This window comes from Mytilus galloprovincialis, chromosome 4 (assembly GCF_965363235.1).
Source record: "Mytilus galloprovincialis chromosome 4, xbMytGall1.hap1.1, whole genome shotgun sequence".
Taxonomy (NCBI): Eukaryota; Metazoa; Mollusca; class Bivalvia; order Mytilida; family Mytilidae; genus Mytilus; species Mytilus galloprovincialis.
Genome location: NC_134841.1, coordinates 66,123,755 through 66,145,700, shown reverse-complemented (window position 1 = coordinate 66,145,700; position 21,946 = coordinate 66,123,755). Strand labels below are relative to the sequence as shown.

The 21,946-nt window shown below is 33.1% G+C and overlaps 3 protein-coding genes across 4 annotated transcripts; all 3 read left to right on the top strand.

Moving 5' to 3' along the window:
• The first annotated feature begins 5,739 nt into the window (after positions 1 to 5,739).
• LOC143072729 (universal stress protein YxiE-like) lies at positions 5,740 to 10,368 on the top strand. 2 transcript variants are annotated; one of them, XM_076247821.1, is made up of 4 exons: positions 5,740 to 5,895; positions 6,664 to 6,747; positions 7,675 to 7,820; positions 9,912 to 10,368. In XM_076247821.1, exons 1-4 carry the CDS (start codon positions 5,814 to 5,816, stop codon positions 10,101 to 10,103), a joined length of 504 nt encoding a protein of 167 aa, XP_076103936.1. In that variant the 5' UTR covers positions 5,740 to 5,813; the 3' UTR covers positions 10,104 to 10,368. The 2 variants fall into 2 exon arrangements, with proteins under 2 accessions (XP_076103936.1, XP_076103937.1); XM_076247822.1 differs by lacking the exon at positions 6,664 to 6,747 and having other exon boundaries at positions 9,912 to 10,250.
• A 719-nt stretch (positions 10,369 to 11,087) lies between these two features.
• Positions 11,088 to 14,799, top strand: LOC143072730 (universal stress protein YxiE-like). Its single transcript, XM_076247823.1, has 4 exons — positions 11,088 to 11,219; positions 12,495 to 12,578; positions 13,022 to 13,131; positions 14,486 to 14,799. Exons 1-4 carry the CDS (start codon positions 11,150 to 11,152, stop codon positions 14,678 to 14,680), a joined length of 459 nt encoding a protein of 152 aa, XP_076103938.1. The 5' UTR covers positions 11,088 to 11,149; the 3' UTR covers positions 14,681 to 14,799.
• A 2,038-nt stretch (positions 14,800 to 16,837) lies between these two features.
• On the top strand, positions 16,838 to 19,416 carry LOC143072728 (universal stress protein YxiE-like). The gene is made up of 4 exons (XM_076247820.1): positions 16,838 to 17,035; positions 17,781 to 17,864; positions 18,679 to 18,788; positions 19,203 to 19,416. Exons 1-4 carry the CDS (start codon positions 16,951 to 16,953, stop codon positions 19,395 to 19,397), a joined length of 474 nt encoding a protein of 157 aa, XP_076103935.1. The 5' UTR covers positions 16,838 to 16,950; the 3' UTR covers positions 19,398 to 19,416.
• The last annotated feature ends 2,530 nt before the right edge of the window (positions 19,417 to 21,946 follow it).

Genomic DNA, 21,946 nt, shown 5'->3' with positions numbered 1-21,946 from the left:
GTTCAGAGATAAGAACTGCATACCATTATTTTGTCAACAAAATATTCTATCTCTTAAAATGAAAATAAAAATGAAGAAAGAAAGGAAACCAGCACAGCACTAACATATAAAAACATATAAAATGTAAACGATGATCCACATTGGCGGATCCAGGGGGGGGGGGGGGTTGGGGGTGGGCGCTCCGGGGGGTAGAACCCCCCTTTTCTTTGGACGATCAATGCATTTGAATGGGAGCATATAGTTGGAACCCCCCCCTTTTTTTTAAATGAGTGGATCCGCCCCTGACCCAGCAATGCATAGTCAATTTTCAAAGATACTTAGCATCTGTAAACTCCACTTTGTCAATTCATAATAATTTTAGAACTGAATTATTTTTTTTAGCTTTCACTATGAATATCTAGTTAATAGAACATTCACAACAATTATTCAATTAAATGCGTGGATAAGTTGCAGGGCAATATTACTCAATTTAACGTGGTCTTTTTTCCTAAAATTAAGTACAACTGGTTACTCATAGTATGCTCAATATATTTTACAGAAGCTACTTAACTTGGTACCTCGAAAATTGACTAGGATGTAGAATAATGGCCATCAAAGCATTTTTCTCGTCCAACAGTAAACCCCATTTCTAAAGGGGAGCTTCTGTTATGCTCCGAGAGATGTACAAACACTCATTCTCGTCTTATTGGAATAGAAACATTAAATATGATGCCTCGTGTATGGGTCATTATCAAAAAAACATGCAAAACTATGTTATTGGGTCTTTTTAAGTCACAGACATGAAAATATATCAAAATAACACTTGCATATGTTAGATATGAATGTTTTGTGCTACACAATATACAGTTTATAGTATGAAATGTTATAAAAACATACTTAATGTTTTCTTAAACCCTTGGAGATAGCCAGAATTAACTGTTATTTTTTACTATAAATCCTTTCAGACTTGAAATAGGGCTATTATTCATATCATTTGTTATTATGATTTATCACTTTTTATTGCATTTTGATACATACAAACATTTTTTAATGATTTAATAGGTGTATGTTGGTTTTATAATAAAAAATTTCACCAAAAGGAAATGTTACATTTTTTTTATGTCAATGGTGTAACCATAGGACTAATTAGTAGGATAATAGTTATCTTTCGCAAGATTTGGGCATTTACAACAGTTTCTGCCTTAGCAATGTTACCTGTAAGCATGTTATGAAAAAGTAATCAAACAATTTTGTTGAAAATTTAGTGAAAAAATCTTAAAAGTAAGTAAAAGCTATATCATAAATGAAAATAGTGTCCATGGTGTACCCTTGTAAAAATCATTTTTTGAAAACATTTCCTTAACTTTGAATTATGAAATATATTGATTTTAGAAACATGCACCAGTAACAACATATAGAATAGGGGAATGGAGCACTTATTTCGTAACTGAATCTTAAAATACACTTTAAATCATTGGTGTTACTGTCAATGGTGACACCATTTTGATAAAATAACACCATTGACTTTAGTAACACCACTGAATACATCATGACAATCAGCATTGTTTTGTGTTTCTTTCATGTTTAACAAGCGAAAGATCATATTATTTATGAAAAACAATACTTATTTAACAATGTTTTAACAATATCATGTTTTACATATACAAAGTTTTCACAAACTGCTGACAACACCAATGACACTATTTAGTAACATTATTGACATTTTTTGTAATGGATGTTATGTTATATAATTTGAGATTTTTTAGCCTAAGAAGTATTTTTTCATCTTTTTCTTTTGTTCGGTGTTCTTGGCTTTGTGTTCAATACTTAATAAAGGTAAAATTTGAAATGTGATGTCAATGGTGATACTTTTGTGTCATTGGAGTTACTGAAGGGTCATTGGTGTTACTATGTATAAAAATGCGACATTTTTTATTTTTATTCATAAATGAAAGTGTTTTTAGGTCGTATACGAAGGATTAGGTATATTATTGTATAGCAATATAATATTTCCCACAGAAAGTAACCAAAAGTTAGCATGCAATAAATTCTAATATTGCACTAGTGCAATAAAACTTCAAAATTCATGACGTCATCAACGACAAAATCTTAGTATAAACAAATTTTTACCTTCAAATATTATATTGCTATACAATAAAAGGGTTATTGCATGAATATTGGGGAATATTGTCCCTCGTAGAACATATATTGCACTCGCAAGCTCGTGCAATATAAAGTTCTACTCGGGACAATATTCCCCAATATTCATGCAATAACCCTATATTATTATCATTTAATCTTATACATTTTACATATATTCAGTTTAAGCGTATTTTTTAGTATTTACAACGGCCATAATTCGGACAACCAACTTTTTTACGACAATGTATTCTGAAATTTATGTTTGAATAGTATGCACAGCTATATGAATAATGTCAATAAGTCGTAATTTTAACCTAAACAACAAATTGGAACAGTTGTTTGATGTTTAACAATAATATTTAGTACCTAAATTTATGTTTTAAATTGGTAACACCATTGACACAATTATATCAAAGGATGACCTTAAATTGTTAAAATTGAAGGAACTCTTCATTTTCCCCATTGCATATTTCTGAATATCGTTGCTACCATACTATAGAATAGAGGACCACATTCAAATGTTTTAAACAATGACATCATTTTTCAAAATATTACCTCGTCGAAATTTGCACTTTTTTTTATAATGACCCGTATACTTTAGCAACTCTGCTGAACCTATTTATATGATTACTGTTATTTTTTGTCGCCCAGAAAAGTCTTAAAATAATTATCACTGGAAGAAATCATCAATCAAACATTTATAAAATTATACTTCTTTCACCGGGAGAATGCTGAAACTCTTGGCAAGTTTCAACATTGACTAGAACACACCCGCGAAATCGCGGGCATTCAGAGCGGAGTTAAAAGTATGTAAAGTGTTGTTAGAAGTTTTATACCTCCTCCTTCATTTCCAAAATTCCCAATTTTTGGTTTTCTATCAATTTCAATATGAACATACATTTAGTATGTTATGAACATTAAAGTAAGGAGCCTGTAGTTCAGTGGTTGTCGTTTGTTTGTGTGTTACATATTTGTTTTTCGTTCCTTTTTTGTACATAAATAAGGCCGCTAGTTTTCTCGTCTGAATTTTTTTACATCGTCATTTCGGGGCCTTTTAAAGCTGAGTATGCGGTATGGGCTTTGCTCGTTGTTGAAGGCCGTACGTTGACCTATAGTCGTAAATTTCTGTGTCATTTTGGTCTCTTGTGGAGAGTTGTCTCAACATGGCAATCATACCACATCTTCTTTTTGTTATCAATGAATTTTGTAAAATATTTAATGAATGGAGAATTTCAGAAAGGGTATCAAAAGTTCACATGAATAATTTTACCGCTTATCTGTATATTACTATATAAATAAAGTGTATTTACTTTCAATTCTTAGTTTAGTAATCGATCCATGGTGGTCAATTGACATAGTATACAGACCCTCTCCATATAATAAACTCTGAGCAGAATTAAAATACACTTTATTCGTACTATTTGTTTGTTCAAAGTATACAGAAAAACGCAAACCGGAAGTATAATCTGACTTAAAATTTCGTCCAATGACGGGACAATATCCGGATGCCTTTTTTCTCGTTTTTCCCCCAAAATAAGTCAATCTGAATAATCATATGAATGGATGACAAATGCGACTATGCACTGTACATATAGGACACAGAGTCGTGTTGATTAATTTATTGTGGAAAGAAGAGAAGCGACACCAAAAATGAGGTCTTCTCGTTTAATAGTATAGTTATTCGTACTATTTGTTTGTTCAAAGTATACAGAAAAACGCAAACCGGAAGTATAATCTGACTTAAAATTTCGTCCAATGACGGGACAATATCCGGATGCCTTTTTTCTCGTTTTCCCCCCAAAATAAGTCAATCTGAATAATCATATGAATGGATGACAAATGCGACTATGCACTGTACATATAGGACACAGAGTCGTGTTGATTAATTTATTGTGGAAAGAAGAGAAGCGACACCAAAAATGAGGTCTTCTCGTTTAATAGTATAGTTATTCGTACTATTTGTTTGTTCAAAGTATACAGAAAAACGCAAACCGGAAGTATAATCTGACTTAAAATTTCGCCCAATGACGGGACAATATCCGGATGCCTTTTTTCTCGTTTTTCCCCCAAAATAACTCAATCTGAATAATCATATGAATGGATGACAAATGCGACTATGCACTGTACATATAGGACACAGAGTCGTGTTGATTAATTTATTGTGGAAAGAAGAGAAGCGACACCAAAAATGAGGTCTTCTCGTTTAATAGTATAGTTATTCGTACTATTTGTTTGTTCAAAGTATACAGAAAAACGCAAACCGGAAGTATAATCTGACTTAAAATTTCGTCCAATGACGGGACAATATCCGGATGCCTTTTTTCTCGTTTTCCCCCCAAAATAAGTCAATCTGAATAATCATATGAATGGATGACAAATGCGACTATGCACTGTACATATAGGACACAGAGTCGTGTTGATTAATTTATTGTGGAAAGAAGAGAAGCGACACCAAAAATGAGGTCTTCTCGTTTAATAGTATAGTTATTCGTACTATTTGTTTGTTCAAAGTATACAGAAAAACGCAAACCGGAAGTATAATCTGACTTAAAATTTCGTCCAATGACGGGACAATATCCGGATGCCTTTTTTCTCGTTTTCCCCCCAAAATAAGTCAATCTGAATAATCATATGAATGGATGACAAATGCGACTATGCACTGTACATATAGGACACAGAGTCGTGTTGATTAATTTATTGTGGAAAGAAGAGAAGCGACACCAAAAATGAGGTCTTCTCGTTTAATAGTATAGTTATTCGTACTATTTGTTTGTTCAAAGTATACAGAAAAACGCAAACCGGAAGTATAATCTGACTTAAAATTTCGCCCAATGACGGGACAATATCCGGATGCCTTTTTTCTCGTTTTTCCCCCAAAATAAGTCAATCTGAATAATCATATGAATGGATGACAAATGCGACTATGCACTGTACATATAGGACACAGAGTCGTGTTGATTAATTTATTGTGGAAAGAAGAGAAGCGACACCAAAAATGAGGTCTTCTCGTTTAATAGTATAGTTATTCGTACTATTTGTTTGTTCAAAGTATACAGAAAAACGCAAACCGGAAGTATAATCTGACTTAAAATTTCGTCCAATGACGGGACAATATCCGGATGCCTTTTTTCTCGTTTTCCCCCCAAAATAAGTCAATCTGAATAATCATATGAATGGATGACAAATGCGACTATGCACTGTACATATAGGACACAGAGTCGTGTTGATTAATTTATTGTGGAAAGAAGAGAAGCGACACCAAAAATGAGGTCTTCTCGTTTAATAGTATAGATTCATCCACTCCCAAGCATCATCGTTGGACTTTGAGTTTGCGCTGAAACTTGCTTCTAAGTTGAAAATTATATAAAAAAAGATAGAAAAAGGGATGGAAATATGTTACTGGATATTGCAGTTTTATAAAGAACAATGTATAAAAAATGAAAATGCGTTCACTAAAACTAAATCCTACGCCGTAAAGTTTTTGTTGAATGCAATGCCACAGCACAATAATTATCTCCTACGTCTACGCCTATTTTTCTTCGGAATCCTTGATATTCTATATTTAAAGTTTTTATACGGTGTGCCTTGTCTTGCGTGTCATATATATATCTTTATTTCTCAACAAACCAAATTACATTGTTATAGTTGTCTGAAGTCGCACTAGAATTGAAAAAGTGTACAACCAGTGGAAGATGGATCGGGAAGGCTATATTCAGAAAAGAGTTGTTGTCATAGCAATGGATGGCAGTAAGGAAGCAGACTCAGCATTGCAATGTAAGATCTTTGTTTATTTCTCATATCTATATACATATAATGTATATCATATTTATTTTTTAAATGTATTACTTAATACAACTTTTTTAAATGTCAATGTCAAATAAATCTGAAGCGTAAATTGTGTATATTTTGTGGTTATAATATACAATAGTATTTTGTTGCCGTCCTTCTATAAATACTATATGTTGTGATGTTACACTATCATTTCAGGTTGGGGGAGGTTGGCACCTGCTTTAACGTTTAAACCTGTTGCATTTATTTACACCTGTCCCAAGTTGGGAACCTGTTTTTCAGTGGTTGTCGTTTGGTGATGTGGTTCATACGTGTTTTTGTTTCTTGTTCTTATATAGATAAGACCGTTGATTATCCTGTTTGAATGGTTTTACACTAGTCATTTTTGGGCCCTTCATAGCTTGCTGTTCTGTGTGAGCCATGACTCCGTATTGAAAGGTCGTACGTTGACTTATATTGTTTTTTTCTGAGTTGGACGAAAAGTTGTCTCATTGGCATTCATGCCAAATCTACGAGCTTTAGAAACAGAGAGAAAATTGATGCTCGCCGAGCTCTTCTCCTATTTCATAGCTACACCCACCTTTCAATCTTGAAGAATTTTCTTCATCTTTTAGTCTTTCTAAGATCATTGGGGACACCGTGTTACTAAATTAGAGCATATTGTATTTTCATTTGTTATAAACAATATCGTACATTTTTACTAACTTCAACAAATGGCGTAGAACTACTTTTCACTGATCTGGATTTTTACAGGGTTTGCAAAGAATATACATCAGAAAGAGGACCAGGTTAAAGTTGTTTATTGTTTACATCATTCATCACATTATACAATGGATCGTAAGTTTACTATGTAATGATGTAAGATAGTTCTGTAAGATCAACGTTCAGTCTTCTTTTGAATGGAATCATGTTTATGTAATCACGTTACCATTCAGGTTTCCAGAGTATTGTGAAGTTGCTTAATTTCTCAAATTATTTTTTTTTTAAATTAAAAAGATGCAACTGAGGATAAATCTTTTTAAAATAATCTCTTTTTTTTCATTATATTTCGAATTCTTTATTTATAATTTCCTTTTGAGAACAAAACATGAGTATAATATATCTAGCGGTAAATATTTTATTGACTTGTTTTTGTTATTGACTTTTCATTGTACATATCAACAAGTCCATTTATACAGCGCCAATATGTGTTTATGATTATACACCTATTATTTGTTATCATGCACTGCACTGAAAGTACTTTGTTTCTTTATACATTCGTTTACCATAAGATATAAGATTATGAATAAAAATACAAATAAGTTAGTTTATGTGCAAATAGACCTATATAAGTTAAACCTTAAATGTCAATGTCAAATGTATATATATAACTGATGCGCATATGTTTAAAGAACCTACAATCGATTTTAAATATAAATGTATATATGTCTCTATATATATGTCTCAGGATTGTGATCGTATGCTATTTAAAGTGTTACTTTGATCACACTAGTACACTTTTTAAAATAACATACCCTTTACTTTGGTGCTTTGAAGATTTTACAGTACGGTTTTCTTAATATACTAAATTCAGGCGCGGATCCAGAGGGGGGGGGGTTCCGGGGGTTGGAACCCCCCCTTTTTTTGGACGATCAATGCATTTGAATGGGGACATGTAATTGGAACCCCACCTTTGTCCTGGGTTAGGAACCCCCCCCCCCCCCCTTTTTAAAATGGCTGGATCCGCCCATGCTAAATTTAATAAAGAATGATTTTAATTTCTAGCCTCACATGGTGGTTCTGGTTGGAACCCATTCACTACTCTCTGGGCGGCAAATGATACAAAAACAATGTCAGAGAAATTTGAAAAAGAAAGTAAAGATGCTTCAAAGGTTTGCAGTCACATTGAAGAGTTGTTGCAAAAGCTTGAGGTCAGTATATCGTAAGACAAATACCAACGGACCAATATATTATTTTGTTGTGAATTCGTGAATGCTATCAGACAAAGATTCTTTGCAATTGAGTTTAATTCTGTTAAATCCGTTTTGAATGAGTTTCGGGATTGAAAAAAATGTGTTAAGTAAATGACACGTGACGACGTAATTTATCTTATGCTCCTTCCGATATCAGTAGACTATAATGACGCAACGTCAGATATTGCTACCATTTAGTGTAACAGAAAAATGACGTTAAATTGGAAACGTGCTTTATCTAATTCTTCAGGACTGCTTTCCTTTTGGGGTAAATACAAAGTATAACACACAAGTATTTATATAAATGCTGTGAGAATCCAATCCAATATGATTTTATAATTAACATAGGATAATAATTATATTCAATTTTACTGCTAGTAATTATGTGTTTTTGAAGGGAATATTTCTTCACTATACATGTATATTCAACCCGAGTATGATTTTATTCAAGCAGTGACAAACAATAGCTATTACTTATGATACTGAAGTTTCCTACTTTTTGATCGTCTTATAGATGTGTATTTTTGTAATGTGTGCATCATTTCGTTTTTTTGAAAGCAGGACATTTATATTTAGTGGAGGAAGGAACACGCGAATGCAGTTCATGCCGTCCCTAGCATATTACGCTTGTGGGCCGGCGACGTCAAATTATGATAACGGACAAACTTGCAAGACATTTTCATTAATCCGTATTTTTTATAGACAACCCTGTAATCTTAATGCTATTTGGTTTACCAACTTCAACTTTAAAAGTACTTTTTATTGGTATAGTTATCAAAGCCGAAAAATTATCTTCACGAAATCAAATCTCTGTTGTTTTGGCCGTAAAAGTTTGTGAAAGGCATGAAAGTTTAACTCGGACATTTCCACAAGACATTGCAAATCTATTGTTTTGAATTGAATATGTTGCTCAATTTATTTTTCAATTCGAATTTTGGGAGCTTACACTTAGTACAAAACGATCGTGCTTACAATTTAATGAATTATCTTTCAAAATTTTATTTTTGAACTGAAATGTTTCAAGTTTCCAAATTAAATTTCCGATGGGACATTTCCGTACATCATATTCTTTTGAAAATATGTATGCAAATTTTAAATGGAGACAGCCATGTTAACCAATACTGAAATATATCACGTCATAGAATGTTCATGCAAAATTTCGAAGAGTTGCGTGATTATTTCGCGAATTGTTCTAGTTTTATGTTTCGAGTTTGTTACATGGAACAACGCTAAGTAAACGTTTTTCGGATAATCTGTGTCTTCCTAAGCCTATGAATATTATATTTTTATTCTTTCTCTAATACAATGTGAAAATTCAAGGATAGATCTTTATTTTCATGTATAATTTGAAATATTTATTTCAGCATTTCTATAAAAGTTTTCCAGTCAAATATTTACTTAATGCTATTTTTCGTGGTAGTAGCAATATCTAACGTTGCGTCTATATATATAAATTTTCCTTAATTCGGTCCTTTCCAGCTTGTTGTTCTGTGTGAGCCAATGCTCCGTGTTGAAGGCCGTGTTTTGATCTATAATGGTTTACTTTTACACATAGTTTCTCATTAGCACTCCTACCACATCTTCTTATGGCTATATGTCTGTTGCTCTTTACAACTATTTATAGTATGGATGTTTAAGATCATATATGAACAGCGACATCACAAATGTCATTTCTAGCATTCAATTTACCTCTAACGTTATTCTAAAAGGACGAGTGTTTCATTTTCAAAACTATAAAGTGCTAATATTATAAAATTTTTAAAAAAGCCGATATGATCACCTGACTATTTATTAAATGCCCTCGAAATACCTCTCGGTCTTATTTCGAAGTGCTCCTTAAATGTATATAGAGTATGTCAATAGGAACATTTAATATTCAACGAAGTGACAATGAAAAACGTTCATCATATCGGTTTACAAACAAATACTTTTTCCTTTACTTTGAAATTCTTATTCTATACTCTTCCTTTTCTTTACAACATGCACAGTTTATATAAGTGAAATTCTAAAGGTATGTTAAATAATTTTAAGTTTTGTTATTTATTGCAGATTAATGGCAAAGTTCTAAGGGTTCAAGGGGACCCTGGACATGCAATATTAACAACAGCAGAAGAATGCAAGGCTACATGTATTGTGGTTGGTTCGAGAGGTGTTGGATCCCTTAGGCGAACAATTATGGGGAGCGTCAGTGATTACATTTTGCACCATTCTAATATTCCAGTTCTAGTTTATCGTCAGTAGAGATCGGAGTTGTAATACATTGATATTTTATGTGGCATAACTGCCGACAACTATCTATGGAGAACCAAATGCATGTGATGTGACACCGTCTATAAATGATATTATTTTCTTATATTGGGATAAAGAATGTTCATGTGATATCAAAAATACATGCTCACATGTTATGTCTTTAAAGTAGCATTAGTTACGAATAACATTGTAAGATAGAAAATTGAATTTGAATGTAGAAATAAAATGTGGCTATTAGCAATCAATTTAAAATAAACTTCTTTTCAAGTTTTATAAAAGAGGGGCGAATGATATCAAATGACATTGAAACTTTTGAAATGATGTTTTATAGTGTGTCTTTCTATGTTGTTATGTTACACTACTGTTTCAAATTAAGATGAAGGTTTGCGCCTGTTAAAAGGTTTGCAAGAACACGGTGCATTTGTTTGCACATGTCAGGAGCCTGTAGTTCAGTGGTTGTTGTTTGTTGACGTGTTTCATACGTGTTTCTCATTTTTCTTTTTATATAGATAAGACCATTGGTTTTCCTGTTTGAATTGTTTAACACTAGTCATTGTGGGATCCTTTATAGCTTTCTGTTCTGTTTTAGTCAAGGCTCCGTGTTTAAAGCCATAGTTTGGCCTTTTACAAGTTTTGACCTTGATGGAGAGTTGTCTCTTGGCTCTCATATTTCATTTTCTTTTTGTCTATTGACAACAAAAAAGAAAAAGACACAAAAGGAAAAACAACGTTATAAAAAATTAACACAACATAGAAAATTAAAGACTCAGCAACACAATCCCCGTTGAAACCTTGGGTGCTCTCAGGTGTCCTGAAAGGGTAAAAAAATCCGGCATTACGCGTGGCACCCCTCATGTTGTAATAACGAACTTCTAGTGGCTAGATATACTCACTTGTCTCTAAGGTATTAAAATCAAGTTACTATCGAGCAACTTCCAAATTTGAACTACACGTATTGATATATTGTTTAAAAAACCCGCGTTAGAACTTTATGTTCACGTGACCTACATACAACGATAAACTTTAGAAGACCAAAAATGACTGAAGGGAATAGAGTGGTTGTAATAGCAATGGATGGAAGTGCAGATGCTGATAAGGCTCTGGACTGTAAGTGTTTATTTTTGTAGAATTCGATTTACCAATTCACTTATACTACAACTACATTGTTTATCGCAAAATTTTTATCGACTTCAGATAATAAAAACTTGATGAGTGACTGCATGTTTATACATAGTACACATGCTTATGGTCAAGTATTGAAATAGATACACAATATTATCGAATTTGCTGGAAATATACAGTTTTTTAAATGTATTGTGAATTCTTTAACATGCAGTTTATTCTGTCAACCAAATTTGAATTCGTATGCAGACCAAATGGCAATGTCAACAAAAAGCATATAATCAGTTACCAGTATAATGTTTTATCAACGAGATAAAACACTATTTATAATTCATAAATCACATCTCAATTCGGATAGTGCATGATATGAATTAATAAAAACAGTTTGAAAATGGGTACCTGTACAAAATAAATTCCAAACTATAAAGAGATTACATATATCACATTGGGTTAGTTAAGTCCATATAATTTCAAAGCAGGCATGTTCAATTCCCAAGGACCAAACACAATATATTTTACATGCATAGCAATGCGCATAAATCTGTCGCTGTGTTTTTTTATATCAAAAAGATAATCCTCTGGCCGACAAAGGACAAAGAATCATTTAAATCAGTTGCTTTAAAAGGTAGAAAGTGAATAAGCAAGAATTACAGTAAACTGACACTGTTAAGTTGGTACACAAAGCAGCCATTGAAAATGGGTAAAAATATCTTCTATACTAGCGTTGGAAATAACATGAAAATGAATTGTACATAATATACAGCCGGGCAATACTCGAATCTGTCATAAAAACTGCAAGAACAGAAATATTTTATGAGAAGCATTCAACAATCACAGGCACTTGGGGGCATGACCCCCCTCCCCCTCAATTCCATAAACAAACTTTTATTTATATTTGCTATCCTATACTCGAACGGACACCACGTTTAAACAAAATAGAAATTGTCAGAGGCGATTTAGGGGGGCAGGGGGCCTGACCGGAGCGGGCCCCTTCTCCAGCAGAAATTAAATATGAAATGAGGGAAAATAGGTTCAATAGTCTCAAAAGAAATTACGAAAGAAAAGGGGGCATAACTCAAATCAAGCAAATTATAATGTGATAAAAGGGGACATACCTCCAATTAAGCATACACTAAAAAATAGATACACGCTATAAACTATTAACTAAAATCACCAATTAATAAGTAAAAATATATTATTAAAATACTAAACTGTGACAAAATACAGTCATCGGATTTACATGGTATTCTCTTTTTCCAGTCTACAGCACGAATTTGTACAGAGAAAATGACGATATAGTGATATTGCATTGTGTTCATCACAGATCTGTTTATACTTATGAGTGTAAGTATACATCAAAGGATTGTTCTTAAGTTACTTCAAACCACAATGATAAAAGTTGATGTACCGGTGTGAAATATATTGACACATCCGAATTGTCATACTTATTTAAGGTTGGGATGCAATTTGTAATGTACTAGGATACAACAGCTTTTAAACAAAACGACTTAGAGACTTAAAGCATTATACTATCTTAAAATAATTAACCGACAGGGAAAAAAACACAAACACATACACATATTCTGTTAAAGTGTCAATTTTTTTCTCTTAGCTCTGTCAGCTGGTTATACACGAACAACATTAACATGTTTTTTTAAAAGGTTGCAAATAAACTAAAGAGGAAAACAGAAATGTTTGAATAGACACAAATAAGCCAGGATCAAAGCTTGTTCTCCGAAGAAAATTGGCATGCTTTAGTTGGTTTTTTGTTGTTGCTTTTTTTACAGCAATATGGGCCCCCACAGATCCAGGAGCAATATCAATAGCATTCGAAGAAGAAAGTAGGAAAGGAAATGAAGTATGCAAAGCAATCGAACAAAAGCTAAAAGACCACAACGTAAGTGTATAGTTATTTTTAGTAGTGGTATTGTTCAGAGCTCAACAAGTACCACAACAAGCCAATAAAAAAAATGACTGAACATCTTTACATTAACCAGTAAAATGCACATGGCACCCAAATCCTAATTATTCATTTTCATATGAGATAAGGTCATTTTCATATTAGACTGACGTGGCTCAGTACTAAAACATCCCGTCAATGTGTTGGATTATCTTTCATTTTTGCCGGTGTGGTTTGTACATGTATATGGGACTTTCTGTGATTCTTTAGTTCTTATAACGTGACTCTGTACTTTAAAAGATCCCGTCATTATGTTATTGTTCTATTATATCATTTATATGCCATTGTGTTATTGTACTATCATAAATTTGAAAATACTATGAACAACAAACGACAAAATTATTTTACTCGCGTAATGGTATTAATTATAGTTATGTGGATTCTTAAACATTCTAAAGAACTTCTGGACAATTTTAAATCTCAGTCTATTTCTGAAATTAATTCTAACATAACTTTTGATTTTTTAACCTTGTATACCGACATTCCCAATGTGAAATTATAATTGTTTTGAATAAACATTGAACGACAAAATTTCTTCCTGTGACGTTTCCATTTTGTTCACGCACCGTTGTTAATATAACGGAATTTGATGCGACTGTCATATAAGTGAGAGGTTTAACGCTATAAAACCAGTTTCAATCTACCATTTTCTACATTTGAAAATGTCTGTTAAGTGTACAAAGTCAGGAATATGATAGTTGTTGTTCATTCGTTTGATGTGTTTTGTCATTTGATTTTGCCATTTTCTTAAGGACTTTACGATTGAATTTTCCTCGGAGTTCAGTATTTTTGTTATTTTACTTTTTAGAGTGTGTTCATAAATTTCGGAATACAAAGAGTTACACACTTTATATGTTTAAAACACACGAATGCAAATCTACTTTTTGATACATGAGTTTAGAGGTTCACTTAAACATAAATAAAGACAAAAAGAGATATTCAGCATAGGAAATATTTTTAAATACAAAAGCAATATTTCATTCATTTTTCTAATTAAGTTCCGATTCAAAATCAAGTTGTCTTTGTTTAAAAGACCCTTCCCCACAGCCCCACGATGTTACATAGAGGCCTCTATGTACTTCCAAACATTCCGATGCCGAAATAGTTTGAACTTTCTCAAAAAGAGCTAAGCAGTTTCAAATACATTTTCAATAAATGCATCCAAAGAACGACGATAGCATAAGACCGGTCGTCTTTTGTGTAAGCACGATCTGCTCTTTTAAAACATTTAAGACTTGTTTTTTTTTCTCTCTCAGTTCTATTAACTTACAAATTTTAATTTATAATTTAGGTTACAGCCAGAGTAATTAAACTTGAAGGAGGAGATCCTGGTCATACAGTCGTTCACAAGGCTAACGACCTGAATGCCGCCATGATAATTATGGGGAGTCGTGGTTTAGGAACAATACGACGCACTCTGCTTGGAAGTGTCAGTGATTATATAATTCATCATTCAAAATGTCCTGTCTTTGTTTGCCGTCATTGAATAACGTTTATAATATAACCACCGTACTATACGCATCTTCTATGTACAACATGTATTACTTTTTTATTTATATTAGCGATATATACAATGTACACTAATAAAAGAAGTTATCGCCTGAACTTTTTGCTTTCTTTAATTAAAATTAGACTATTCTTAAACAATTGAAAAACAACTAAAACAAACAAACAAACACAGATTTCAGCGCCAAACCTGATTGCATTTATGTATAACAGATATGACAATTTTACTTAAGCCAACGGACTTGATTGGGGATCGAGCCTACTTAGAAGGCTATTCTAACAGAATTGAAATGAGGAATGTGTCAATCTAATTAAAAACCGATCTCTCATCGCTCCTGTTTCTGATATGTCGCGTCACGCGACATATCAGAAACAGGAGCGATGAGAGATCGGTTTTTAATAAGATTGGGAATGTGTCAAAGATACAACAACCCGTCCAAAAGAGCAGCAAACAGCCCAAGGCAACCAATGGGTCTTCAACACAGCGAGAAATTCCCACATCCGGAGGTACGCTTCAGCTCTACTGTCCCTCAAACTAAATTCCGAAACATATAAATGATCATAATTATATATATAGTATTTGCTATTAAATTGAATGATAAATTTTCGTGCTTTGTGTAATAAAAAAAATTAGTCGAATAATTTGAGTGGTTTCATTTAGCTGACATTTCTTTATTTGTATTATGTATACAGAATACAATTAGTAGAAAGATCATGACGGTTTTAAAAGTATCGGATACCAAAATAAGGGAGCAATCGTTTAACTTCAAAAAGGGTTTGTTTTTTTTGTCTGAGTTAGAAATTTATTTTTCGCGCAAAACACGAACATATTTATTTTGTTTTCGATGATCAAATTATGTTTTTTTTTATTTACCGGATTTTTTTGACAAACGTCGGTTATTGATTTGGGGATGTACGGCGGGCAGTTGGTCGGGCGGGCGACAGCCAAATGTTGTCCGTGCATTTACTCATTAAAATTTTAATATGTTGTTACTGACAACAAAATTGAGGTCAAGTTCAATAATGACGATTTTGACTTTTCCCGTTCAGGAGTTATGGTTCTTGAAAGATTGAAAAATGGCGTTTCCAGTCCTGTCCGTTCATTTACTCATGAACTGTTCAACCAAAGCTTTTAAAATTTTAATATGTTGTTACTGATGACAAAATTGAGGTCAAGTTCAATAATGACGATTTTGATTTTTACCGGTAAGGAGTTATGGTTCTTGGAAGATTCAAAAATGGCGTTTCCAGTCGTGTCCGTGCATTTACAATGTACTCATTCACTGTTCAACCAAAGCTTTTAAAATTTTAACATGTTGTTACTGATGACAAAATGGAAGTCAAGCATGTTCAATAATGACGATTTTGACTTTTACCTTTCAGGAGTTATGGTTCTTGAAAGATGGAAAAATTGTGTTTCCAGTCCATGTCACTGTTGCATTTACTCATGAACCATTCAACCAAAGCTTTTCAAATTTTAATATGTTGTTACTGATGACAAAATGGAGGTCAAAGATGATATTGACGATTTTTACTTTCACTGTTCATTAGTTATGGTCCTTGTGATATTGAAAAATGCCAGGACACAAATAAATGTTAATAAATCCGGTTTGCTGTCGCTCTGACAGCCTCTTGTTTTGAATTTGACACAAGAAGGTATGGGGAAAATCTGCTATCTGCTTGACCACAATGTTTTTTTTTATTTCATTAAATTTGGAATCATATTTTTACCTATTGTGTTTACACATCGTTGTCAATATAATGGAATGTGATGCGATACAAGTGAGAGGTTTATCGCTTTAAAACCAGGTTTAATGCACAATTTTCTACATTTAAAAATGCCTGTTCCAAGTCAGGAATATGACAGTTGTTGTCCATTCGTTTGATGTGTTTTGGCTTTTGATTTTGCAATTTGATTAGGGACTTTCCGTTTTGAATTTTTCTCGGAGTTCAGTATTTTTGTTATAATATAATTTATTTCATCAATCCCATATTTCGATTAAAACATGAATATTATTGCGGAGAAACCGTTGATCCTTGTAAGCTACAACTGCATAAAGCAAACGTCATGTGCAATCAATGCACAATGTCTCTGGTTGTGTAATTTCACTACAAGGGCATCAATATTAAACTGCGCAGTATAAATTCAGTTGTATATAGTGAAATCAATAAACAACATTTATTTTTAGATCTTTTCAGACTGTCACACTCGACCTATCATAGTTTTACTTTATCACAACTTTCGATACAATGGCTGATGCATCAAAGGGACCAGCTAACAGGATTGCTGTTGTGGCTATGGATGGCAGTGAAGCATCGGAAGCGGCACTAGATTGTAAGTTAGACGCACGCAAAAATTATCGTTTGTATATACAATTGTTATCTTTTTTGTGCGACATACATGTACTTGTCATATCGGTGTTTAAGCTAATGTGAACGACCTCTCTATCATCTATATGTGTCATTTATAATGTGGAAAGCGACAAAATACACCTTTGTACATAATACGTGAGATTTAACATGTTAAATCATAACACCTCTTTTTGGTGCAATTGTTTATGTTTATAAAAACATAGTAAGCCCAAAATACATTAATGAAACACTTCGAGACAGTAAAAATATAGGTTCAAGGATTCGTGACTATAAATAATGTGTAATATATGTTTGAATCATAGATAGTCCTTATTTTGTTGCTTTATGTATGCCTTCAACCTCATTGGGGTATAACTCTGTATTATTCAATAAACCTAATGTTAGACGCTCCCAGACCCCGGTGACTTTTTTTTCAAACAACTTTACCTCTTAAAATTAGTTCGACAAACACTTTTTTTTTAACATTTATGCAATCGAATTTTGTTCGAAACTGTACCTTTGGTGAGAATAGCCTCAAATATTTAAATAAAAAAATGTATTTAACACTTTCTTCGCTAGACACATGCGAATATTTGTATATTTCCCAGCATCCTCAGCATATAAATTAATAAGGTATAAAAAGCGGTAAATTTCTAAAATGTTCACCTTAGAGCACAATATATGAATATGAGTTCAAAATAACTTTTTTGTGTGTTTTTTATTTTCAGTTTTTGTAAAGAATGTTTACCACGAAGGCTTAGATGTTGTACTTATGCATTGTGTTCATCACCGAGCACAGAACACTTATGGATGTAAGTAACAATTTTGTTTCCTTTATTTATTTTCAGATTTTTCATAACATGTGTAAGAGGATGTGATATGCATGCCAATATGACAATTCTTTATTCAAGTCACAATTGGCAATAGTAAACAATTGTGTGTCTAAGTACGGTCGCCGTGGTTCACACCGAGCATCAATCTATAATGGATGAAGCTTTCATATGTATAAAAAAGAAGATGTGGTATGATTGCCAATGAGATAACTCTCCACAAGAGTCCAAATTACGCAGAAATTTACAACCACAAGTCATGTGTTATTCCATCTGTATCACTGCTAGCGAGGGTTTTGAGATGTTGCGGCTCTGTACTCATATGTATATTCTTTTTTTTTTTCAAACCACGTCTATTTGAAATGTAGTTTGGTTTGTCTATAGTAGGCTTATAAAACTGGATTATTTTGCATTTTGAACTGTATATTAAAAGGACAAAATGTCCTAAAAAAGTGTGTGATTCCAATAGACCTATATATATTTATATGTGAATGTGTCGATGTCGTGTTATTTGCTATTTGTTTTATCACAGACCTTAAATGAAAGGCAATATCAATTTGAATTGATTTGCATATATTAACAGAAGATAAAGTAATAGATTTGTACAATCTAGACAGATAAGGGATATTTATATCCAAACAAATCATCTTTTGGTTTTACAGTGTGTCTAGACTGAATATATTATTGTCCTGCAAATTTTTGTATTCATATTTTGTATGTGTTAAATTCAACCCTGGTAAGTTTACCAGTTCTGAATCAAATTCGAATTGATTATCGTTGCTCTAATAAATTGTAGCTGTCTGGATGCCTGTAGAACCACATTTGGTTGTGCATGCATACCACGAAGAGAGAAAGAAAGGAGAAGAGGTCTGTAAAAAACTGAAAGCCAAACTAGACACGTACAAGGTATGAATTGGTAGATGTTGTATCTGAAGAAGTTTGCGAATATGTTTTATTATTAATTTCATAAGATATCAGTCCCTTTTGAAATATTTGAGGACCTTTGTCATGTTTTGTAAGTATAGTTGAAATTTGAAATCATTTTCAATATTTTATTCAAACGCCACAATTTCCTGATTTTGTATGCGCTCCAACACTAGTCGTATTCGATTTGGCCTCCTAACCGTTTTGATTCGAGCGGACATGCAACTGATGAGTCTGGTGTAACAAATTATGAAAAATTCAAAGTCTTGTAAACATTCAATTTAAGAAATTGTATCTACACTGATCTAATTCGTTCAGACTACATTTTGTGTGGTCTAATTATAAAGAAAATGCATATATAAATAACATTATCATATATGTTTTATTCATTTTTAGATTGGTGGACAAGTAATTCAATTAGATGGTGGCGATCCAGGCCACACAATAGTTCAGAAATGTGAGGAATTAGGGGCCAGTGTAATTGTTGTTGGCAGCCGAGGTTTAGGGGCCATTAGACGTACACTTATTGGAAGTGTTAGTGAATATATACTCCATCATTCAAACATTCCTGTGTTCATTTGTAAACATTGATTAAAATATACATATTTGATGGACTGTTTGTTATTGGTTAGTAGCTATGTCGCCAACAGGGGAAGCGTGTCTAGAAACCGCTGCACTCCGTCCGTTCGTCCGAAAAACATTTAGAAGAAATGTTACGTCAAACGTTTCTTTGCTACTATGAAAGGGAATGATTGCTGCTTTGTAATGTTGAGTTGTAGCGGTTATAATTCAAATAACTATTGTGCAGCTACTTTTTGGTTTTCCTAATAGTTTTGAAATTTTTGAAATTTGTTAAAATGTAAACATTCAGCTATTTATTGGAAAGTAAAATACTTTTGCTACGTAGATATTGGCGGTTTTTTTTATGACAATACAATTCACATGCATCAAATATAACAGCATTGATTATAGTATCCGTGCGAACTTCAATTTAACTCTTAGCTGGAGATGAACTACACATGTGCTAAGCATGTTCAGTTATTAAAAAACAAGAATGTCAAACACAAAAAATTACAACAAGGAAGCCACCGAGAACAATTTCGTAGACTGATTAGGCCAAATAATTTTTATACAAATAAAATGATGATTTACGCATTTTTTTAGATACACAAGACTTAAATTTAACAAGACATAAATCGTCATGCAATTGCACGTGCATGTCTTTGTATTTTTATGTAGGTTTATATCGGGGCATATGACCATCAACATTCTTCGGAGGTCACTTCGATGGCTAATTATATGACGTCTCTGGTCTAACATACACATAACATACACACGAAATGTTAGCCCATTATAACTTGTCCAGATGCCTTTTTAGCTCACCTGGCCTAAAAGGCCAAGTGAGCCTTTCTCATCACTTGGCGTCCGTCGTCGTCCGTCGTCCGTCGTCGTCGTCCGTCGTCGTCGTTAACTTTTACAAAAATCTTCTCCTCTGAAACTACTGGGCCAAATTAAACCAAACTTGGCCACAATCATCATTGGGGTATCTAGTTTAAAAAATGTGTCCGGTGATCCGGCCAACCATCCAAGATGGCCGCCATGGCTAAAAATAGAACATAGGGGTAAAATGCAGTTTTTGGCTTATAACTCAAAAACCAAAGCATTTAGAGCAAATCTGACATGGGGTAGAATTGTTAAACAGGTAAAGATCTATCTGCCCTGAAATTTTCAGATGAATCGTATAACCCGTTGTTGGGTTGCTGCCCCTGAATTAGTAATTTTAAGGAAATTTTGCTGTTTTTGGTTATTATCTTGAATATTATTATAGATAGAGATAAACAGTAAACAGCAATAATGTTCAGGAAAGTAAGATTTACAAATAAGTCAACATGACTGAAATGGTCAGTTGACCCCTTTAGGAGTTATTGCCCTTTATAGTCAATTTTTAACCATTTTTCGTAAATCTTAGTAATATTTTACAAAAATCTTCTCCTCTGAAACTACTGGGCCAAATTAATCCAAACTTGGCCACAATCATCTTTTGGGTTAGTAGTTTGAAAAATGTGTCCGGTGACCCGGCCATCAAACCAAGATGGCCGCCATGGCTAAAAATAGAACATGGGGTAAAATGCAGTTTTTGGCTTATAACTTAAAACCCAAAGCATTTAGAGCAAATCTGACATGGGGGATAAAATTGTTTATCAGTTCAAGATCTATCTGCCCTGAAATTTTCAGATGAATCGGACAACCCGTTGTTGGGTTGCTGGCCCTGAATTAGTAATTTTAAGGAAATTTTGCTCTTTTTGGTTATTATCTTGAATATTATTATAGATAGAGATAAACAGCAAACAGCAATAATGTTCAGGAAAGTAAGATTTACAAATAAGTCAACATGACTGAAATGGTCAGTTGACCCCTTTAGGAGTTATTGCCCTTTATAGTCAATTTTTAACCATTTTTCGTAAATCTTAGTAATATTTTACAAAAATCTTCTCCTCTGAAACTACTGGGCCAAATTAATCCAAACTTGGCCACAATCATCTTTTGGGTTAGTAGTTTGAAAAATGTGTCCGGTGATCCGGCCATCAAACCAAGATGGCCGCCATGGCTAAAAATAGAACATGGGGTAAAATGCAGTTTTTGGCTTATAACTCAAAACCCAAAGCATTTAGAGCAAATCTGACATGGGGGGTAAAATTGTTTATCAGTTCAAGATCTATCTGCCCTGAAATTTTCAGATGAATCGGACAACCCGTTGTTGGGTTGCTGGCCCTGAACTAGTAATTTTAAGGAAATTTTGCTCTTTTTGGTTATTATCCTGAATATTATTATAGATAAAGATAAACTATTAACAGCAATAATGTTCACCAAAGTAAGATTTACAAATAAGTCAACATGACTGAAATGGTCAGTTGACCCCTTTAGGAGTTATTGCCCTTTATAGTCAATTTTTAACCATTTTTCGTAAATCTTAGTAATCTTTTACAAAAATCTTCTCTGAAACTACTTGGCCAAATCCACAATCATCTTTTGGGTTAGTAGTTTGAAAAATGTGTCCGGTGAACCGGCCATCCAACCAAGATGGCCGCCATTGCTAAAAATAGAACATGGGGTAAAATGCAGTTTTTTGGCTTATAACT